General features: G+C 37.4%; 1 protein-coding gene across 2 annotated transcripts in view; it reads right to left on the bottom strand.

The window, feature by feature from the left end:
- LOC131168441 (delta(14)-sterol reductase) overlaps positions 1-17,895 on the bottom strand; it is a 106,522-nt gene that overhangs the window by 63,800 nt on the left and 24,827 nt on the right. For both annotated transcript variants that reach the window (XM_058127868.1, XM_058127869.1), the window contains exon 6: positions 11,168-11,215. In XM_058127868.1, coding sequence (XP_057983851.1) covers positions 11,168-11,215 — 48 coding nt within the window. The remainder of the gene's footprint in view (positions 1-11,167; positions 11,216-17,895) is intronic.

Genomic DNA, 17,895 nt, shown 5'->3' with positions numbered 1-17,895 from the left:
ATGAAGGTGGCAGTTTCCTAAATTCCCAATGTTTTATCAACTTTCATTCGATTAGATAGGGGCTCCAGAAGTGTTTGTAAAGGAAATCTTCACTATTGAATTTTGATTGGGTGGAAAAGGGTGGGGAAGTTTTTGGAGTTGGGGCAGAGAGCAAAAGGTAAGAACTTTTCGATGTTCATTCCTATAGGAGTAAAAGATATTGGATGGCAAAGCTTTGCTAATAAGTTCTGTGAATTTGAGAAGGCAATTCATCATGATTTTGAAGGAGTGGACATTGCAAGCACTTTAGCTCCAAGATCTCGGAGTCAAATGGTGATGGGAGGAAAGAAAGACAAAGGTTGCTCAAGTCGTCTACAATCAGGAAAATTATGTCTTCGATGGGGAACTAACTTACGATTGAAGGAATTGGGGGTATCATTACCTTATTCCAACGCTCCTCAATTGGAGCAGAATGTCCATAAGGTGCAAGGATCTAGGGTTTTGGTGGTCACTGCTAGTCTTGCAAAGGCAGCTAAGGTGGCAATTCGAGACAACAAGGTCATGAAGTCTGAGCCAAGTTGCTGATACTCATCCCGGATTTGGGCAAGGTATGTCAGAAAGGCGGTTCTTCATTTTTAACAAAGTTTGGCCACATAATAAAGCAAGACCAATGTTTTAGACAAGAAAGTTATGGACCTTTCTTTGGATTTAAAAGAAAGCTTTTCTCAATAGGACCTTTCACAGATGGGCCTCCTCTCTCAAAAGGCCTGGTGCAAGTATATGGGCCTTCCATGTCTGACCATGTTACTAAACAGGTATGTTATCTACCAAAATTCGATGAAGCAAAATGCAGGAGAGGTGGGAATTTAGCCAAACGCTAACAAAATCCAAAATGTCTCTCCAGTTCTCCAATACAAGCCTAGAATGGATTAATATTCAAAGCATAATTAGGATGATTTAAACTTGGTTTCGAAAACAATTTGTGACGAAAATGATGATAGTAATAGAAGTGTCCGATTGAATGTTGATTTCAGCTTTGCAAAGAGATTAGAGACCGGTGTCTTTAAGAACAATAAAAAAGAAGAAGTATTGGGTAGGAAACCTAATGCTTCAGGTTTCAACTATGAAATATAAGGGTTCTAAGGTGTACACTCATTAGAAGGCTACTTTGATGGGTGCAGAAATGAAGAAATTATATGAAGCAAAGAGAGAGCATTCCGATGAGATACGACCAAAGATTGTAAGGAGATATTTTGTAGGAGATTCAGTATTGTGGAAGATAACAATTGCTAAGATGAAGGATATAGAAAATGGCGTTGACAAAGGAAAGGAGGCTAAGAAATGGGGAAGTTTTTTAGATAATGATAGTGATGACATCAGTGAGTTTGACTATGATGGGGGTTTGCTGCTGGATGAAATTATGAGATTTTAGGAACAATATGGATCTGTTTTTTATTCCTATGATGTACATCCTGCCCTGTTAGAAGGATTGGAGGGGGTTCCTATTTTTGAAAACAATGGGTTGGATAGTAAACTACAGCACAAGGATGGAATTTTACCTACACCAGTGGAGGTGGTTTCTAGAAAGGTTTTTGAAGCACAAGATATAATGGATAAACTAGATTTAAAAATGTGTGATGTTGGTGGAATTGAAGTTCACTCTAATGGGGCTGAGTTCAAAGTGAAGAAGGGTCAAAAGGAGCAAAAAATTTAAAGTGCACAGTGAACTACGACGGACAAAGATTGAAAAGGAGTATTCTTGGTTAATTGTTCTGTTTGTTTATTTTTAGTTTTATTTTAGTGTTTTAAAAAAAAAAAATTCCCAATTGGACTCCTTGTCCCCTTAGGTTGTAACTTCTCTTTCTCAATCCAATATACCTACTTTTACTATTATTAAAAAAAAATTTGAAGAATCAAATTTGAACATACTCACGATAGTTCTCCCCCAACAACCCTTCTTCTCTCGAGGAAACCTAACCACACATTAAAATCACCACCCATCCTCAAAGTAGGTATAGAAGGCGTAAGCTGAAAATTGAAGAGAGCCACCACTTGCCCCTCCCTTTCACTACATATAAAACAGAAAGAGACAAAAACCTCGTCAAAGTATCAACTATAGAAATAGAGCGTGAATCCCACAAGACAAGGATAACCCCTAAAGTGCATGATGAAGGTAAAAATTCCCAATCCCTACGACACCCACCCCAAATAGTCTTGACTACACCCCCATCCATTGATTCCAACTTAGTTTCCTGGATAAGAACAATATTAGGAGAATTCTTAGCCAAGACATCCTTACTCAAACTCCTTTTCATCATGCTCCCTAAACCTCGAATGTTCCAGCTGATTATCTTCATATTTTGATGCCCTTGTGTCACGGTCCGCCTTTTTCACACCGTTGTGAAGGGCCGTGCGGCGCTAGCTAAAGCACTCTTGCTTAACTAGCCAGCCTATCGTTTACCAACATTCATCCACAAAGCACTTTCATTAACATTCATTCAGATAGCAGCAGAAATAATAATCAATTCATGAAAGCCGTGGCAACCAAGCAGTAAACATTGAAGCAAACGTAATTCATTAACAAATCCTCCGTTGACATGTTGTACTTAGCGAGGGAGGCAAGTAGGCTAAGCACGTTGACAATTGCTAGTAAGTTTTACAATGACTGATGAACACTCACCCTCCCCTAAAGAGCTTTCTGGGCTATTCTCACTCTGGCACTAGGAAACATCAAAGTGACCGAGGAGTCATACTGCCTTATTTGGCTTACAATGAAATAAATACTGGAAAATAACCCTACACTAGTATTTACATGATGGAAACCCATCCCAAACACACAAGGCAAGCGGTCACAAGCAAGCATAATGCCCTGAACAAGCTTAGCTCGTGACATTCTCCCCCACTTATGCGGTCGACATCCCCGTAGACTTTGACGCTAGGTACACTCCAATTTCGTATACGAACGGTTGCATGTCTTCCGCAGAAACCCAGCTAATTTCTTCGTCACCAAGGCCTTTCCACTTTACTAAGAATTCCTGCCACTTCTTCCTTGAGGATGTGAACTCTCTGTCTGCAAGGATTTCTTCAACTTCACGTCTGTCAGGTTGCACTGTACTCACTTCTGCTCTGGCTGACTGATTTCTGCTTAGATCGTCGGTGTCGGCGTTGTACGACTTGAGGCAGCTGACGTGAAACACACGATGCACTTTCATCCAAGTCGGAGGGTCGATTTTGTAGGAGACCTTCCCGACTTTGGCCAAGATGGGGACTGGTCCTTCATATTTGCGAAGTAGTCTCCAAGCTTCTGGTTGCGAAACAAAGTTATGGGTAGCCCCAGTATCCACCATAGCGCGGGTGCTCTTCCCATTGATTCTCAAGTCCACAAACATTAGCCCTCTAGCTCGTGTAACCTTTGGAGCTTTCGCTTGCTTTTCCAATGCGCTCACCTACCGCATTGCACCCATCCTCGGGGTCTCATCTTCTTCCCCATCGTCTTCAACTGCCTGTTCGGCAATGGAAGCTTGTAAAGCATTAAGTGATGCTTTGTGAGGGCACTCAAAAACTCTATGAGGACCTCGACACAAGAAACACTCAATTTTACTCTTCCCCTTTCCATTGGGTGTGTTGAACCCTTGAGACGACGAAGCTTCCTGTGAGGTTGATGATTTAGAGTCGGCTCCCCCACTCTTGGGTTTGCCATTCTTGAAAGACTTTCCATTGTTTCCCTCTCCGCCAAACCGTTTGGACGAAGCGGTCTCATCACCAGCGTAGTCTGTCAAGCGTTCTGCAGCCGCTTGTGTAGTTGACAAGTCTTGAACCCTTTGCCTATGAAGTTCAGTTCTTGCCCACGGTTTCATCCCCTCAAGAAAATAGAACAACTTGTCCTTCTCCGACATATCCCGAATATCCAACATTAAAGCAGAAAATTGTTTCACATATTCGCTGATTGACCCCGTATGCTTGAGATCTCTCAGTTTTCTCCCTGCATTATACTCAACGTTCTCAGGAAAGAATTGGGCCTTGAGCTCTCTCCTCAAGTCTGCCCAACTATCAATTACACAATTTCCATTTTCAATTTCTCTATACTTGGTACACCACCACAGTTTGGCATCACCAACCAAGTACATGGTCGCAGTATCCACCTTTGCCTGTTCTGAGGCCATCCTCACAACGCGAAAGTACTGCTCCACATCAAACAAGAAGTTCTCTAACTCCTTGGCATCTCGGGCACCCCCATACGTCCTGGGTTCTGGAACCTTGTTTTGCTAACTCCCGGAGCGTTGGAGTTCCCCATAGCAAGAACCATCACATTTACCTTTGCATCCAGATCTGCCATCCGGGCTTGCAAAGTTTCCACAGTGTGGCGAAAGTCCTCTAACATGTCACCTATCAAACCTGCTTGATGTTTTTGTGATCCCATCACCTCATCAACAAGTTCTCTCATCTGGGCCACCTCCGCGGCCATAGTGTTGGTTGTCTCTTCAACCTGTGCTTCCAGCACGCTGATCCTCTTAGCAGTGTTTGGTGCCATGGTCACTTACCAAAGCTTCCTAAATCCAACAACGAAGGCAATCGACTTCACGTAGCAACTCAACCTTGGGCTCTCACCAAGTGTCATTGACTTGGCTCTGATACCAAATGTCATGGTCCGCCTTTTTCACACCGTTGTGAAGGGCCGTGCGGCGCTAGCTAAAGCACTCTTGCTTAACTAGCCAGCCTATCGTTTACCAACATTCATCCACAAAGCACTTTCATTAACATTCATTCAGATAGCAGCAGAAATAATAATCAATTCATGAAAGCCGTGGCAACCAAGCAGTAAACATTGAAGCAAACGTAATTCATTAACAAATCCTCCGTTGACATGTTGTACTTAGCAAGGGAGGCAAGTAGGCTAAGCACGTTGACAATTGCTAGTGAGTTTTACAATGACTGATGAACACTCACCCTCCCCTAAAGAGCTTTCTGGGCTATTCTCACTCTGGCACTAGGAAACATCAACGTGACCGAGGAGTCATACTGCCTTATTTGTCTTACAATGAAATAAATACTGGAAAATAACCCTACACTAGTATTTACATGATGGAAACCCATCCCAAACACACGAGACAAGCGGTCACAGGCAAGCATAATGCCCTGAACAAGCTTAGCTCGTGACACCTTGCCACCCTTCCTGAAACCTTTACCACCCCAATAACGAAGGTTGTTAGAATCGGGATCCTACATAGGATTGTTGGAAGGGTGCGCAAGATTAGATCATTGGATCAAATCGTGGATCGTAAAATTCTACCTACAACGTAAAGTAAATTAAAAATTTACATATTTGGCAATTTATGACAATTCTTAATAAAATGATCCTAAAAACTTGGTAGTAAGTTTAAGAAATTAAAACAAATTGCAGGAATGTTGCTAGCTTGCTAGCTAGCACCTGGCAGGTTTTTATTTTAACAATTTTGACACTAAAAAAGAAAATATGAACAGCCTGAACTGCAAAGTGCTCTACAAAGGGTAGCCTGTTGCTATCTTATTTATTTAATAATTATAATTAAAAAGAAAAGCAAAAATAAACCAAAGAGAGTAAGAAAGAAGAAATTGCTAATCTTAATTCAATGAACAGATGAAAATTTTCAGTTTCTGTGGTTTTGTCATCAAACCATAAGAAGAAGAAGACAAGAAGCAGGGAAAAAAGAAGGAAGGAAGAAAAAGAATGTTTTGTTAGTCACAAAGACAAGACGAGGAAAAAGAAAGTTATATGCTCTCTGCTCTAGGAAAAAAGATATGTCTGCCTTGTCGATAATAAGAGAAAAAGAAGAGGAAGAAAGTTAAAAAAAAAAGAAAAAAAAAAAAACCTACAAAAATAATGCATAAATGCTACAGGCCTGCAACTTTAAGCTCTTAGCCTAACTGTGCAACTCCCTATTTGTTGAAGTTCTCTGCTAATGTCAAAGCTCACAATCAGCCTCTACTATTGCTGGAAGAAGGAACAGTCCAAGCCTAGTAATAGACAACCTGGGATCAGTCTATCAAGAACTCTAAGCTCCCAAAGAGCTTTCCATTTTGAAGGAAGAGAGCTTTCGAGAGATGCTAAACTGCTCTCTTGACTTGGATCGAACAAATCCTAGAGCATGCTGGTTATTTTGCCCTAATTTTAATGCGTTTGAGCCAACTAGACTAAAGTTTGTGTCTATTGCAAAAGTAAAGTGTTTGGGCCAATAAAAATATATATTTGGCCTTTTTCTTTAAAATCCTAAACAGGAAAAATCCATATTCCATTGCAAAAGTAGGATTGGTAGGATCATGATCCTAAGATCCTACTTTATTAAGATTCTACTAAAGATCTAGACCGATTGGGCAAGTACAAATCGTAATATTGTAGAATCGCATGATCCAGATTGGTATTTTCATAACCATGCCCATAACTAATTGTAGACAGCAATTTTTTTAACTCATACGTCTTAGTCTTTAAGGACAAACTCAACCTAACCATGTTCCCAGCAGGTCCACCAATTCCAATCCTTATTTCTATGAAGTTTGTTAAGATTGAATCAACTTAGGTTAGGAAGAAAGATACTACAAAGTCTACATCAATGCCCTCTGCATCTATTCCATCCACTTCTGCTAGATCCTGATTTGCTATTCAGCCTCATGTGTATGCCCACATCCAGGATATTCGAGGCAAGCAATATATTACAGATAAGAAGTCAGATTCGGCAAACAAGGTGGGTAATCTATAAGCAATGACGGCTAGGAATGCTGAAATTCTAGAGAAGATCTTAAAGCAAAATGAAGAAATTCTAGCTTTGGTCCAACCCCAACCACTTTCTTATGGTGATGATGCTTACTGATGGATGTTTCTCATTCTTCTAAACAATTCTGGGTTGTATAAACATATTTGTTGTTGTTGTTTGTTTGTTTCTCTATTTCTTTTTGTTAATTTCAAAAGGGCAGAGAATTTCATGGAATATTATGCATTAATAATTTGTTTTACTCTGTTTAAACGTGTGAGATGAAAATGTGTTAGCCAATTATGATGATATGCTAATATGATGATATGATTGCTAATGGGGCGTTGATATGGGTAATTTCATGCATAACGTAAAGGGCAGCTTACTATATATATTTTTTGTCATATATTGAGAGGGAGCATGATGTTTAAAGTTTGTTCATCATCAAAAAGCAGGAGAACGTCAGAATTAGATTTTGATGTTTGACAAAACTTATATATCTGACTAATGTGCATGAAATGATATTGTATTATATCTCGATTGTGTTAGTAATAGTTGCTTCAATAGAAGCTTCAACAGATGCTTTGATAGATGCATTTATAGATGCTTTGACAGACATTTAAAAATGTTTTAACAGATGCTTTTACACATGACTCATGAGACATCTATTGAAGCTACTTGTTTATATTGTAAATTATTTCTGTTAATTATTTTTCGATATTGAATCATGATTATTTTCTTGATTATCTATCAAATAAAAATTGAGTTTATTGAGTTCTTAACATTTAAATATTTAGCTGAATCAAAAGCTTGACTTTAAGTTCTTGGAAATCAAATTATTATTCTTGAAAGTTTAGATCTTGAATATCATGTTGTTCTAGTGTTTCATCTCTCACCAAAAAATGTCCTTTGAAGATTTATTTCAAGCCAAATGCTATTAAAACGTTGAAGCCAGCATCTATTCAAATGAGCTTTGCTAATAACTATATAATGATGTGTTCGTCTCGTCCAGCTTCAAGGATAATTGAAATACATTCGCTAAAACTCACTTTTTTTTTTCTTTCTAAAAGAGATTTTACATTCTATTGTATTTCTCATTCAAGTGAACTCATTGTAAAATCATCCTAATAGGTTGAGACCTATTTGAGCCTCTCTAGTCTCACTGATTTTGTATAAGAATAATCTTAGGTAAGCTAGAAAAGAACCTTTGGACTAAACTTTTCTATTCTTTTGTATTTGGGGAGTTACCCATGGGGATTGGGTGTCCTGAGTATTGTTGTAATGACGATTGGCGTGGGCCAAGGGAGTGTTTGAGAGGTAAGGATGGTATCCTGACAAAGTGATACTAAAGTGCAATTGATAACTGATCATAGTGAAAATACTCGAGCTGATTTGCTTCGGAAGGGGATGTTGATCTGGTAATTGAACCAATGTAAATCTGGTATCTCTCCCTCTATTGATTGTGTGGTTTTATTATTAGGTTAGTTTGTGATTATTGTGTGGCTGTGCTTGAATTGCATTATCTCATTTACTAATATTGATTGGGTTTATCTTAATCTTCATTTTGATTTAAAAGAATTTAAACAAGTTTTAATTTTGAAAACCACACAATTCACAACCCCCCCCCCCCCCCCCGCCCCTCACCAGCGCTTATTCGGACCAACAGAGTTCTCGCAGAAGTTCTGACGGACTCTTTTGTGATGAAACTTCTAGTCTGGTGCAAGTTTGAAAAAGCAACAGCAGCAGCAATCTTTTTTTTTTCCTTTTCTCCAATCTCCTGCTCCTTTTCTAATCTTTGCAGCAGCAACAAGTTTTTTTTTTCATTGGAGCCTTCTTTGTATTAGGCGAACAGCAAATTTTCTTTTTAATGAGTTCCTTTTTTTCTGTTCCTTGCAGCAGCAACAATTTTCTACAGATTTATGGTGATCTGATTGACAGGAAAAGAGCTAGATTTTGATTCCTGAAGTCTCTGCTGAAAGGGAAAGGGATAGGATTTAGGATTTTTCTTTTCTTTTGGTTGTTTTGGAGAGTAGGGGTTTGCTTAAGGAAAAAAACAGTTTGTGTTCTGGTGTCTTTGCTTGAACCAGTAGATGAGACGGCATGGGATGGAGACAGGATGGATGGAAAAGGGGCCTTTTCTATAGTGGTGGCAACAGAGGGATTCATTTCTGGAACAGAGCATGTTCTGACACCAATTGATGTAGGACGGCAACAAAGAAAGAGAAAACATAGAGATATAGACAAGCTAGAAAGAGAAAATTGGGAGAGAACTGAGAAGAAAGAGTCAACAAAGAAGAGAAGAGGAAAGAGAAAGGAAGGAGAAGGTGGAAGAAGAAGAAGAAGTGAGGAGGGAGAGAGAGAGAGAGAAGACTTGAGAAAGAGATATTAACATGAGACTCAATAAATCATCCAAAAAAAAGTTCCTTCACCTTACATCGTAAGCCTATATTTATAACCCCAAAACAGTCAAAAATCATACAATAACCCGAAAGTAATTAAAATTTACTAAAATAACAAATATCCCCAAATTATATAAAATCCATAATTTCAAAATCTTCAAACAGCATATGATAGACTAGAATTCACCGCAAATGATCCTCCATCAGTGCCTACAGTGTTACAAGTGGTGGAAGAATTGCTCGAATGGTCAAGTAAGACTTCATGGAGTGACCACTAAACTAGGCTTTTTTCATGAATTGAAAGGAAAAAGGGAGGGGGATTACATGGGCTCTGGTGCTTTTGGGTCTGATTTTGATAGACATTGACTGCATTGAGCTTAGCTTGTTAGATATGTCTTGGGCATAAAGGTGATTTTGGTTTCAAGCCATATACCATATTTAGGTTATGAAGTCGCAAATGATATAAATGTGGGGTCTGCCCCTAGGAATACAGGCCAACACAAAGGAAAAACTTGTAACAGCCCACTTCAACAAAGAAAGGTTTTTTCTGTCCTCAGCAATGCAGTTCAAGTTTGTGTTCCAAACACCAGGAAGGATACAAACTTGATGAATTGTGTCACCAATCAGACATGCAGCAGTGTTTCCCCTTCTAAGATAGTTGCTTCAGTAAGGAATTTCTGGCATCATAGGGATTCCTGCAATCCTTCAGAGGAAAGTGGCAACATGGATGAATGAGAGAAGCCCAGGTGTCAGCTCAATCAAAGAACTCTCTGAAATCAATCATTACAGATTGTAGGCCAACTTGGGTAGAATCACAGATGCTAACCACCTAAAAGTTTACGGAGCAGCTGAGAAATGTTGGTGTAGATCTTGATGGAAAGAGGATTTCTTTATTGACAGCAGCACGTAGTCAGTTTCAAATGGGGAACAATCAGCAGGTTTCTTTATCGATCAGGCAGGTCATCAAAATGGGGGTCAACAGAAGGGAAAATGCAACTCTTGTAGTTAAAGTCAAGTTATTGGTACAAAGGAAGCTGCTGCATTTCGGTGCATTTGGTTCAGCGAGTCTACTTGTAGGAATAGAGTAGTTGTAATATAAGGATCTGATTGCTCATAAAAGAAGTGTAAAGCAAATGATAATGCAAAATTTTTTATGAATAGATAACATATAATAAACAAGGAATGACAAGCCCAAATTTCATCATGTGAATGTCTATTCCTATCCTATTCCATGTTAGATGGAATGACGCAAGCTTTTACATATTGATTTTTTTCTAAATTATTATATCCCTATATAATTTTTAATGCACGTCATCTAATTCCATTCTATTCTTAAGAGTAGACATTCCATGAACCAAACATCCACTTAGAGCGTTGCAATCAGTAGCTGAACTGCATAAATTTTTTTAAGAACAGAAGGAAGCATCCAGAACGGTGAACAGGGAAAACTCCTAATAGGAATGAAGATGTGAAGTTTTTGCTAATGGATAGTCAGGAAAAGAAAATAATATTCCTGAGAAAACAATGTCAACAGTGGCAAAATAGATGAGAGGAACAGTTGGAAGGATGTCTAGTGGAGATAAAGATTGCAATAGCAATTTTGGTGTGAGATATTGGTTTGTTAATAGACAAAATTTGTAGATGCAAATGCAATTCATCATTAGATAATGCTTCGCATATTTAAGATACCACTACGGTAGATTGAGAGGGGTTCTCTTTTTAACTGATAAAGAAAGTAAAGTTAGCTGAGTATGTGGCAGGGTTTGTCTCCCAAAGCAATGTCAAATGATAAGGCTAGCAAGGGAAACACCAATTCATGTGGATGGGTTTATGCTTAACAAATCTTATTATCTTACAAAGATGTTCAAAGAGAACTGATAATCTTAGTTCACTATTAATTACGATGAAAAGGAATTGAAGAATCTCTCAATGTTTTATTTTTTTTGGGGTATCAAAAAATAAATTGAGAAAATCATTGAGACATTAAAAATAAATGATATACAGTAAGATCCTAAAACGATGGATTGCCAGACATGCACAAAAATTGAATACTGGATTGCATACTTGATGTCCAGACTCATAAACTTAGGATTCAGCTGGATTCCAAACCACCTGTTGGACAACATAAGTGCTTCAGTATCAAGATAATTTGGCGGGAATACCCCAAAAAAATGATGCTAACAAGTAACAAAATAGACATTTAATGATTCATTGAGAACAATATTGAAAATAAAAAATTACTATAATCTAATGGGTACTAAAGCAATGTTTTAAAAGACTCAATCAAGGCTCGCCTTGAGGCTCACCTCAAGGCAAGTCAGGCCTAATACGCCTTGAGGCTCACTTCAAAATTCCAAATCTCAAAAAGGTTAATGCATTACATGCTAATGCTTACGTATTAGTACAAAAGGCACGTCTTTTGTGCCTTTTTAGTTGAGACTTGCGCATTTTGGGTCTGTGAATTTCAAGTTAGATTTGGCTAGAAAATTTTAACTCCATGTATATAAAAAAGGAATATTCTAAAATGAGTTGATTTTTAAAACTCTTGAACCTCAACCCTTCCAAAATAATTTAGAGTTGCATCTTAGATCTTGAAAATAATTTGAACTTTGTAATGTTATAGCTATCTCTTGTCATGATTTATGAATTGAATTCAAGTTAGCAATTTTTGAATGCCCAACAAGGAGTTTGCAAATTATATTTGATTTTGTTTTTAACATTATATTTGTGATTTTTGTAATTTTTCTTTATTTTTAAAATATATGTAATTTATTTACATATTTTTATCTAAAAAAGAATTATCAAAAGGCTTACACCTCGCCTCTTAAGGGTTAGAACACCTCACCTTATGCCTTCACCTTTTAAGACATTGCTATAAAGATATCCAAGCCAGATATGATACTGTAGAAGTATTACTCATTTAAGAAATTGCATTTCAGAAATAATGCTCTCGCAATTTAAGAGTATTCAGAAACGACCAAATTTCGTAGCCATAATGAAGACTGATTGAGGCTGCAACTCCTAACAATTGATCCTTAATTAAACACTCATGGCAGCAGTTTGTACATAAATTTTAAACATCGTTTTCCTACTTACGAAACCATACCTCAGACTATGAAGATGGGCATCTAAGAGTGTCAAGAAATTATCTTAATCAGTTGACAAGAGCATAGAGATGCTGCATTGTACCCTTCAACTTCTAATTTAGAAAAGAATGCATTCAAATTTTCTCATATTGACAGTGCGATTAGACAGGAAGGCTAGCTTGAATGAACAGTAGAGCAGGTATAGAACTTCAAAGCTTCTCTTTCTTTGACCACTGACATCTCAATGGTATGGATTCTCGCACACATAACAATGAATGGAACTGAAAGACAAGAGTGAAAGGGTGGGATCACAAATGAGTATCTGGACAGACACTCCTTGTGGGCCAATTCCATCTGTCTTTATCAAACTAGCTAGGGATGTGATCAAAAAGTCATTGTATATAATGTAAATGTCTCTTTTCCCTTCGTGAATGACATTGGGACTTGATAAGATCCCAGTGACTGCTCAGAAGAAAGCAAGATGGGAAGGTTAAAGAGAGAGAGAATCAAGATAGGCTGTATTGCATGGTTAGGTGGGTCATTTTCAACAATGAGATATGGTGATAGCTGACCCGGTAATCGCATACATATAAGTAGAGATACCAGTGATCAAAGAAGAAGGAAGGAGGCCGGCAAAGAAAGACTCTATTCCATAGGACAGCTCTTGCTTATACCCCCTTGACTTGACATCTCTTCATGCTTGGCACACTAAGATAGGAGGGATTCAATTCAATAAAAAGAAAAGGAAATGGAGAGAAGTTGCAATATTCCGATTCTCTATGTTGTCGAACAGAAGGTGGTTCAAGTGTAACGGCTTTTGTGCTTGCAACTCCATTCAGGTATGCATTAATGCTTTATTTAACCCTCAATTGCCTTCAGCATTCAACTTCATCAATGTTGTCGTCTGTCTTCTGGTGAGGTGCCCGATTGGAACATGCCTGTCTCGCAATTGCTTGCATATACCCAAGGACAGCTGAGGTCTAGCCCTACATTCTACAGGCATTCATACATCTACATAACGCACAACAGCTACCTCCCTATCAAACTCCAAAGTCCCCAGCAACTAGAAAGGTCACAAAATGAAGGATTCAAACACATATCCCTCCCACCCACCAAAAATTAGAATAAACTTGCACAAGGACTCCTCCCCTAAAATGCTGCAGACAAAATTCTCAACGGCTCTAGTGAATTCAACATTTTTAGTAGCAATTCAGCTGATCCAAGGAAGGCAACTTACAACCATGCACTACGGCAATGAAAATTCCTCTAGAAGAAAACTCCTAAGCCCCATGGACCATCACACCCTCCAAATATTGACAAAAACCTCCCTGAGAAGAGCCACAAACTCATCGTCCAAAATAGCCTCAACCTCATCCTCTGGCAGGAAAAATGGACAGTGCATGAGGAACAGCAGAACACTTAATCATAAAGAATGAGCCAACAGCATATACATGAAGTTTCTTGAAGGAATTCCTATGATAACATTTTTGATAGAGGTAAACAATTACAAAATCACCTTCACCCACATTAGAATGCAGTTTCTTGAAGGAAATCCTATGACAACATTTTGATAGAAGCAAATCATTAAAAATCACCTTCACCCACATTACAATCCTTATTTGTGCAATTCACAATCAATAAGAAGTTTATAATGCATATTCTCATGACAAGTCTACCTAACCTTAGCATGCAATGCATAGATGTGACAAATAAAAGACTACACATTTAGAAAACAAGCATCTTGCTCCACAGAGTTGTTATAAGCACATGTAATTGTAGGTAGTACACAAAGCATGGTTTAAAATAACGGTTGTATGCATTTCATAACGAAAAATCTGACAGTCAATCCCATTTCAGCCTGCATTTGCAGTGAGAAAGAAAAAGCAAACCGTTATTGGCTGAATCACTACTGTGCCAGTCATCGCGCATTCATTTCTACCGACAACATTCTGTTAAGGCATGTTAGCTTTTGACGATGCCAATAGGGCTTTCAAGCCCATCTCCATCTATTTCTCATCTGTTTGCATCTTTCTTTATTCCTACCTCCACCTTCCTCCAACATATATCAACCAATTTTTGGCTTGGAAAACCAAATTTTAGGTTTCAAACTTAAGTTAAAGCACTGCCTAGTTTATGTAGTTGCTATGAATCCCCCACAAGCTCTAGTTTTTCTTCCAATTTGGTGTTATCAATGCTTGATTTAACTCAGAAATCCAAATCCTAACCTTCTTCTACTCTGATTGCATCAAAAACAAGAAATCAATAGGATTTCTTGGAGAGTTCTTGATTTCCACAAAGATATCCCTCTCTCAAGTAAGAAGGCATTTTTCCCCTTGCTTGTCTTTGATTAAGCTTAAATTCTCCAACGCCACCAAATCTACAACAATTTTCCAGTATTTGTTTAACATTCCTAATTTTTAAGCTTATTTTTTTAATTTCATTATTTTTGCAAAATAATAATAATATATGTTAGTATATCTATGTTATATGCACAATGTACTTGGTCATTACATAGAATGTAGTATGTACTTAAGTCATTAGACTCATTACATCATATGTAATTAATAATAAATTATAAATATTAGTAAATCATTAAATTATATTTACTAACAATTTGTATTAACAGTAAATAGATGCAATTAGTAATTATATGCAGTTAGTTATTAAATTTTTATTTATAAACTAAACTATTGTACTAAATATTGTTAAAAAAATAAACCTTCTTACTAACTAATATATATTATGTAGTAATTAAAATTACTCACTAACAATATTAAAAATTAAATATTAATTGACCAAGTTCTTTTTTACTAAGTTATTAAAATTAAATTTACTGATAAATAGTAAATAATATGCTATTTTTCATAATAAATAGAATAAGTTATATTCCTAGATGCAAAAGGGATTACAACCTATAAAAGGACAAGCAATACTCAAGAGAAAAGAGAATAGGAAAATAAAAATAAAAAAACCTAACTAAGAATTTTTCAAGTAAGAAAACCGCTCTTCAAGGCATTTCCATCATAATTTATCAAGCACTTCAGATATATTAATTCGTGTTGACCCTTCTTCAACTTCTTTTTACCCCCATCCAAACGAACTTTGTTTCCTCCAAGATAAGATAACCAAAGCTCAATTCATCCAACCACTGCTGAGCTTCTAAATCCTTCCCATTAACCTTGTCGTTTAAGCCTTCCACCAAAGATGGCAGCATGCAAGATATATCTCCAAGTAAACCAGATTCACAAATGTGACCACATTGTTCCCAAATCTCATTCAAAAGCAAACCGCTGTCATAGGCAAACTCACTTTATGTTACCACTATCATTATCCAACGCATCACCCCATCTTCCTTGTCCTTGCCCCTGCTACTCCTCACGTTTGCATCTCCCTTCTTAGTATATGGAGATTACACAATGACTAAGTACCTTCAGCACTTCTCGCAAAATTTTTCAGAGTCCCATCAAAATTACCTCATTTGTCCACCCAGTGTGCATAAACCCTCTCATAATTCCTTTCCTTACCAGTAGACTTGTTCCCCACATTGCCAACTTTCCTTTGAATATCATCCACACACCTTTCCTAGACGTCAGTTGTTATGGGTTGGCACAATGTTGAGCTCTTTATGATTGAGCTTCGTCTCCACAAAGTACTCAGTGACACTCACATCTCCTCATTGTTTTTGAAAGTGCTTCAAGAAGTACAATGTGGATTATGTCAATAGTGTTAGGACTTTGACATACTAATGTGTGCATTCTGAAATTCCATCAAGTTCCAGAGAGATAATCAATGAGTCTTTCTGGCAATCCTGCACCCATACTTCTCTGTGTGTTTTTAAATTTTTTTTGGGGGGGGAGGGGATGGAGTGGTGTGGGATAGCAAAAGAAGTAATTTTCATTAAAAGTAATGTAAAAAGAGGACAACAATACATCTTCCTAGAAAAAACCGAAAAAAAAAAAAAACAGAAAAGGGGAAAATTTAACGGAAAACACATTTCAAGCAAACAAATAGAACCAATCCCGTCAAATATCTGAAAAGTCACTCCACCCATAGCCAACACGCCAAAGTGAAACCAGGCAATGAATATTCTTCCAAACCAGCAAAGAATTCATCTTCTTCCCCAAAAAAATATGTGCATTACAGTCCAACCATAAACCCCACATAACTGTAAAATAAGCACATCTCCAAAGTGCTGCCAGATCCTTTCTTCTTCCAAAACCTAAAAGGGAAAAATTCCTCACCATTTCTAGCAAACACAGCTCTCCCAATAAATCAAATAGCTTACTCCACAATTTCCAGGCAAATCACAGTGCAGAACTAAATGGGATGATGTAACACAAACATCTGGAGAAAGTGTTCAATGGTCCCCTACTCTGCAGCAAGTTGTTGGTATTGACTCTATTAAGCACAACCAACCAGATAAAAGCCTTAACTTTTGGGGGGAAGTTTGGCCTTCCATATTTTATTTTATGGAGTGGAAAAGTAAAATTAGAACGGGTCATAAAATCACAAAAGGATTTGAAAGAATAAACCCCTAAATAATCAAAAGACCAAGACCAACTATCTGCCCTCAAGGAAATATAGCAATTATTCAACATCATCCCAAATGCTCCTTACAACCCAAACCCCCACCTCCCCAAAAAAAATCAGCATTCTCAAGCTTGGTTTCCTAAATAAGAATATTATTGGGAGATTATCTAGTCAAAATTTCCCTAATCAAACTCCTCTTCCTAAAGTCCACTAAGTCTATCATATTACAACTTATAATCTTCATAAGTTTGGTTTCACGGCTTGTTTTGGTGGTGGCTATGGCACTTCGGGCTTAGGTCTCAGGCATGCTTTGACAGCATGTTATCAATGTTCTGTCAATTGGAAAACCTAATCAATGGTGGCAAGTCCCCCTCTCTATTAATAATATATGTCAAATGCATCACAATGACCATAATATGCTTCCTACCGCATGCGTACTAACATAGATAATAATATTAAATAACCCATGACAAAATTATGCAAACTATAGTAAAATTAGGGTTTTCAATTAAAATTAGGAAGTGAAACCAACTACTTTTTTAATCATTTGCCTTTGAAGGGCTTCTGCTCATGTGTGTGCTCATGAAGTTAGGACTGTGTCCAAACAAAAGATCAAGAGATAGTTATGCAGGATAAGTCAAATGATTATTACTGTCTCAATTTCATCCTCTCCTTCATAAAAAGATATATAAAAAATCATTCCCTTCAATGTTGATATGTTAAGAACTGACTAAAGATGTTTTTTTTTTTTATAAGTAATAAGTTTATTGATATCAAAAATGATCACCAAGTACACAAGGAGTGTACATGGGGTACACAAATCAAAAACAGAAATTACGAGAATCTAGTAAACCAAAAACAGAAGAAAATGATTGGTATCGCAAAGCAGCCAACCAATCCATCAAAGTTGTAAAGAAAAATAGCTTCAGGTCCAAAATGGATCTTTCCTTGTCTTCAAAACACCTACTATTTCTATCCCTCCAAAAACACCACAATAAACAATGAGGAACTATCAACCAAATAAACCCATTTCGATAACAACCAAATCTGTCTTGCCAACATGCTCGAAGTCCCACTACACATTGCAGCATAACCTAGCTCACTGCAAACAAACCCAACACCATAACCCACAACCCACAAGTCCATTGCAACCAGACAATGAATAAAAAGAAGATC

This window comes from Malania oleifera, chromosome 11, assembly GCF_029873635.1.
Source record: "Malania oleifera isolate guangnan ecotype guangnan chromosome 11, ASM2987363v1, whole genome shotgun sequence".
NCBI lineage: Eukaryota > Viridiplantae > Streptophyta > Magnoliopsida > Santalales > Ximeniaceae > Malania > Malania oleifera.
This window is presented reverse-complemented; position numbering and strand designations above follow the sequence as displayed.